General features: G+C 34.7%; 1 protein-coding gene across 4 annotated transcripts; it reads left to right on the forward strand.

The window, feature by feature from the left end:
* The first annotated feature begins 818 nt into the window (after positions 1–818).
* On the forward strand, positions 819–6,000 carry LOC112004186 (protein FAR1-RELATED SEQUENCE 5). Of its 4 annotated transcripts, none has more exons than XR_010630124.1 (4): positions 819–1,214; positions 2,598–3,144; positions 4,363–5,380; positions 5,473–5,971. XR_010630124.1 is itself a non-coding variant. In XM_024036422.2 (3 exons), the coding sequence occupies exons 2-3, from the start codon at positions 2,605–2,607 to the stop codon at positions 4,564–4,566; spliced, it is 744 nt and encodes a 247-aa protein (XP_023892190.1). In that variant the 5' UTR covers positions 819–1,214; positions 2,598–2,604; the 3' UTR covers positions 4,567–6,000. The 4 variants fall into 4 exon arrangements, 1 of the variants encoding a protein (XP_023892190.1); XR_010630126.1 differs by having other exon boundaries at positions 4,363–4,715; positions 5,453–5,971; XR_010630125.1 differs by having other exon boundaries at positions 4,363–4,715.

Here is a 6,000-nt window from a genome sequence, read left to right on the forward strand (position 1 = left end):
CATAAAAATAATCATTATCAAATAGATACCGTATATTCAAACATATATATATATATATATATATAAGTATAAGCTACCAAGAAAAAAACTCCTCGAGTAACTCCAAAAAAATAAAATATTTAAATTATTAGTTATTCTAAGATCACATAATTTGTCATAAATTTTGTCACAATTGGTTGAAATTGTTAACTATGAGTGATGGAGGACCATTTTCACCCAAAAAAAAAAAAAAACTTTTCCTTATTAGTTATTCTAAGATAACATAATTTTTCATAACTTCTATCACAATATGTTGAAATTGTTAACTATGAGTGATGGAGGATCATTTTCACACACACACAAAAATCACTTTTTCTTTGTCAAATGCAAAAGTGACAAAAATTGTGACATAAAAGTTGTATACCAACCTTAGAATTCTCTTTTATTATTTAGGATGATAAACCTTAAGTATGTTTTTTCCAATATCACTCTTTACTTCTTTACTCTTTTATTAAGTACATCATACTTAAATCCAAATATATTCTAGTTGGATGTTAAAATCTTCAATTGGATTAGTTAAGTTAAATATCAACCACTTGGCTATAAAATTTCAATCCTTCTAAAACATCATTTACGATAATTTGTTGAAGTGATCAACATTAAATAATAAATAATCACTTATTCATAGACGGACCATTTATTCTACATCATTCACAATCGGTAAAATCAAAATTGCAGCAACACCTCGGACTCAAAAATTGTGTCCCTAGATTTTCTCAAATCGTTTTGAGTGACTGAAGTCTGAAACCTTAAAATTAAACGTACATAGGAATATAGGATTCTGATTATTTGTGCAGGTTCCCATTTATTCATTATTAACTGTACTTATGTTGTTTTTTGAGGTTGTGCAAGTACTTTACCGACCGTACAAATAGTCATCGCAGAAGGACCAAAATATGTCAACCCCTTTTCTGTGATGCTTCCACTTCCACTCTGCTTCAACTTGGAGCTCAACACTGAAAAGTACCTTGCCAAATTCAAACCCCCACTGAGCTAGCTCACCAAATCTATCTATTCCTGTGGTTTCCAATATTTTTATTCTCATTTTCTACTTCTTACTGTTACTGAAAGTGTTTGCTACACTTGGAAGATGGATTTAGAAGTTGGAACCTCACATTCTTGATCTTTTACATCGAAATGTGGCGCCTTTTGCCTTGAAGACATCAAACTCAGTGGTATGGTTTTGTCACTTTTTAGAACATAGTAAACATATAATTCCTTGTAGAAATTTGTAATGGAAGGTTTGTTTGTGAACCCAATTTTAATACTTAGAGTGAGATACATAAATGTAAAGATGGAAAGATTGGAAAAGAACCCACTTCGTGGATCCGCATGAATCTTACTTGAGTTGAAAATTTTTGGGAAAATATTGATATCTTCATTGTTTAGAATGGGAAAGCTGGTCTGTAGTTAAAGAAATTCTGAATTTTGATTGAACTTGGGTCATGCGAGTAATATTAGATAATGTAATTAGATTATGGATTTTTTACTTGATTGAGTCAACGTGTGGAGTGAGCTGAATGTACTGGTATTTGTTAACACGGATATAAGTGTTGTTTTGGCACATACATTGCGTATGTAGGTACAAAAAATCCCCAAAAGTTTGCACATTTACTATAATGTAAATAGGCTGTCTGTGGACATATGTGAACAAGGCATATGGAGTAAGAACATGATAATAGTTCAAAAAACTACTTGTTGATACATTGTTTAACAAAAAGGATAATATCTTAATTTATTTATTTGGATTGATATGATAGGATTGGAAACTTATGGCATCCACTCTATGATGATTGCTCTTGTCCATTAGACCAAGGAACCTATTGGTTTCTTTTTTGTGTAGACGAGATTTGAACTCAAACCCCTTATTTGATAACAAAAGACTTTGCTAGTTAAGCTAGCTAGAATTGACAAGAATAACTTTGTCAGTCAAAGGCCATTGTTACTTAATAAAAGTGAACACTTAAATAAGTGTTAGAATAGACATCATTAACCATAATTTTGATGACCTGTCTGACATGGCAAGTCTTGTGAGGGAGGAATGTCCAATATATCTTAGTAACATACATTAGGCATGAAGACAGCAAAGACCTTGGACCCATCAGCTTTCATTGTCTACATGCATAAAGACATCGATTAGGCACCCTTCATCTAGTGAGAAATGACTCCCATTTAGCTCAGCTAGTGTGACATAAAGTATCTCGAATATACTTACATTAATACGCACTTGATTTCCATATACTACATTAAAATTGTCAAAAGGTTGGATAGTTTTCTAAGAAGATGCATAATTAGAAATCATCTGATAAGGTTTTTCCTTGCATTTGATCACCCATATAAGAGAAGGTAGCTGTCTTGTTACCATTGATTTATTTATATGTGTATCTGGTTTCATAAAGTTTGAGGGCTATCAATAATTTTACTTGAATCTTTAACTTGTCTCATATTCTGGAGGGTGCAGTGGAAGTATTAACTAGCATCTTCTTTTCTGCTGCAATTGTTTTAGGATTTTTCTCTTTGATGTTGCTTAATTCCATTAACTTTTCAATTTCTGGTAGGTTGATAATGGCAAGCCCCTCTGGTCATGGATATAAATCAAACAGAAATTACAGGCAGTGGCTAACTGAAACTTTTGATGGTCATGAAACAGCAGATGATGAGTTATCAGATAATCTGGATGGAAATGATAACATAATTCAACCATCTCTTCAGGCTTTTTCTTTAACTTCAGAACCTTTAGAACCATTTATTGGCATGGAGTTTGAATCAGCCGAGGATGCTAGAGAATTTTATGAGATGTATGGTAGGCGTATGGGATTTACCATACGAAATAATCGTACACGCCGTTCACTTAAAGATAACTCAATAATTGGTCGGGAATTTGTTTGCTCAAAAGAAGGTTTTCGTTTAAAAAAGTATGAAAATAGAGAAAAAAGAGCTCTTCCATCACGTCCAGCCACTAGAGAGGGATGCAATGCAATGATGAGGATAGCTGCAAAGGATGGGGGAAAGTGGGCTGTATATGGTTTTGTGCAAGAACATAATCATGAGCTGAATCCTAGCAAAATTCCACCTCAAAGATCACATAGATTAGCATTCAGTGAGGTATGCTTGCAGGTTATGTCTATAGAAGAGTTTGCTTATTGTTTTTGTCTATATTGTTTCCCATGAGTTCTTGAGAAATGAAATGCTAATTTCATCACTATATCACATTTGACATCTTAAACTGGGTAGAATGGAATTAAATGGACCAGAAAATGTTCGTGTATTGAGAGATTTAAATGAAAAGAATGTTTAGGTCATGGGAATGACTGGAGATGAGTGGTAATGCAAAATAAAATGAAGGAATCTCTACATTATAAAATCTAGGAGCAGAATGAAGGATGTGTTCAAAAAGCAAGTAATAAGGGCTTGGCCATATGCATGAAGAGTAGTGGCTGCTCAAGTGAGATGATATATGTGTGCTATCACAATGGGTAGACGTTTGCACATTTGTCTAGCACCATTACAGGCATATATTAGAGTCACCCATCCAACAAAGGCTTCTTTAAGTGCAAATAATTGGTCTTGAGTACCCATAGTCTCCTTGGAAGTTAGAAATACTCCTTTTAAGGTGGGCTTGGGGCTTACACCTATAAGGCTTTTATCTACTCCTCTCCTTCTCCTTAGCAAACAACAACAACAAAAATAAAAAGTAAAAAGTACTTATAATCTCCATCCCACCCTTCCAATGGTACGCATGCACCTTTCCTATGGTTATATATTGCATGTTGCTAACTTTTGCTTCATGATGGTGGGAGGTTTTGTTTGCCTGCATGTTGTTATCCCCTTATTCAGCAATTCATATGATTCTTAAGGTCATTTTATGTTTAGTGGGCGTGGAATAATATCCATCCAGATGATATTTTATGATGCCTGTGGTTCAGAGCTGATTTGATCTTAGATTCTAGTTGCCTAAACAATTGATTGCTTAAAAGTTATGACATGAACAATAAAAGGGATGAAAATGATTTGGGGAAATTGCTATTTTTGGTATAAACTGGTGACTATCTTCTCCCTTCATGTGTGCTTCTGGTTGGATACTCAGGAACCATTTACTACCCATTTTCTTCTTTGTTCATAAGTTGGTTGGATTTGGTCGCCAGATTAGACCAAGTTCAAGATGTGCTTGGTTGGACTAATCAAGTTGTGAGCTCAACCCCCAATAAATATTTTGTCATGCACCTTTTTGTTCATGTCTCCTGTCTTGAATTAGTAATTCCTGTAGTTTTCTATAAGCTTGAGTTCCACAGGGTCTACTATATCTAATTTCTCTCTTTGCAGGATGAGAAAGATTTAAAAATCCGGGAACTAACCACAGAGCTTCATCGTGAGAAAAAGAAATCTGCAGCTTATCAGCAGCAACTACAGTTGGTTTTGAAATATGTTGAGGAGTATACTCAGAGGCTGTCATTAAAAGTTGAAGTGGTTGAAAACAATATGACAGAACTTGAATCTGAGGAGCAAGACAGCGCACAATCTGACTAGAGTGATATTTGAACCATATCTATTGTTAAACATGACCTGCATATACTTTCTCTTATTAAATGGACAAGTTCCTTTGACAACTTCGGATTCTCTTTAAATTGATCTTTCTGACTCTATGGCTGGCTGGCTAGCGGCTACATTCTAGTAAGGTCTGTGGAAGTTATTTTATAATGCTTTCCAGACAAGCTTATGATTCACCTAGGAACCTTTTTCTTAATAGTAAACTTTATAGAGCAGTTATTGTATGTTCTTGTAAGCATTCTAATAGTAGATGTGCTTCCATTACTCAATGCATTTTTTGTGCAAGATCTTGGTGCCACCCTAATGTTGCAGATTGTTTTTGTTCTTGAGGTTCAGGCATCAATAACATTTAAAAAATATAAAGCTTAAGAAGACTTCCCCTTGGTCCCCCTATCAAATGCTCCAGAAAAGTACATGCTCAAGCATTATGTTTTTACAATAGCTTCAATGGTTCGGATAAGGCTGTGTTGAGTTTTAAGCTGAAAAGAGATCCCATATTTAATCTGAATTCTGAGATTAAAATTACCAGATTGAGTAATTTTTTGAGATTTGTATTGTCCCATTTTTCTTTTAATAATTTGTGTAGAGTGATGGACACACGTCTTATTAAGTTTCAGACTTCTAGACATTTAATTTCTGGAATGACCAGTAGCAATCATTTTGGCAACTGGCACCAGTTGTTTTCTTGAAGTTGCTTGTATGAATCACAAGGTTGCTTTCTATATATTCCTTCTTGCAGTCAACTGCGTGATTCATATATATATATATATATATATGCATATTTTAATTTCAGGTAGATTCTTGTTTCCTATTCAGTATGTTTTCATTTGGGTATTGGATAATTTTTACACCAGACATATTTCAGGCAAGTACTTACCTGTGCAGACTGCTGAATTGCTGATGCATACTACAGCGAGCATGATTAGATCTTCATACTAATGGGATCCCAGTTCTAAGAATATAGGTTAAATGCATATTGATGCACTCCTTCACATCCTTTCCAGCTTCCACAGGTAGTAGCTTCTCAGCTATGGATGCATTGTCATTGCGGTACCGGCTGATGGCTCAAATCCAAGACTCTTGAGATGACTTAGGTGTGATGTGCCAGAATAGAACAAGGGAAGGCATTTTGTACATTTTCATCCATGCAGGTTTATGACATCCGCTTTCTCTTTTCTTTTTCATTTTCTTTTTCCATTGTTTGCTTTCTCCACACCTACAATGGAAGAACATAAACTCGATGAACAGCAGAGTCTGCTGGTTGTTGATCCCCTTGAGCATTTGCGTCGAGAAACTTGTGTTTCTGTAATTCTTGAGTTGTATACTTCATTTTACCTCATTGTTTTGTGCAAAAAATACGACTCTAAGTGGAGGAGAGTTCTTAGATGGCCCAAAAAAAGGGGGGTTTACCTT

Source organism: Quercus suber, unplaced genomic scaffold (genome assembly GCF_002906115.3).
Source record: "Quercus suber isolate HL8 unplaced genomic scaffold, Cork oak 2.0 scaffold_135, whole genome shotgun sequence".
Classification (NCBI taxonomy): domain Eukaryota; kingdom Viridiplantae; phylum Streptophyta; class Magnoliopsida; order Fagales; family Fagaceae; genus Quercus; species Quercus suber.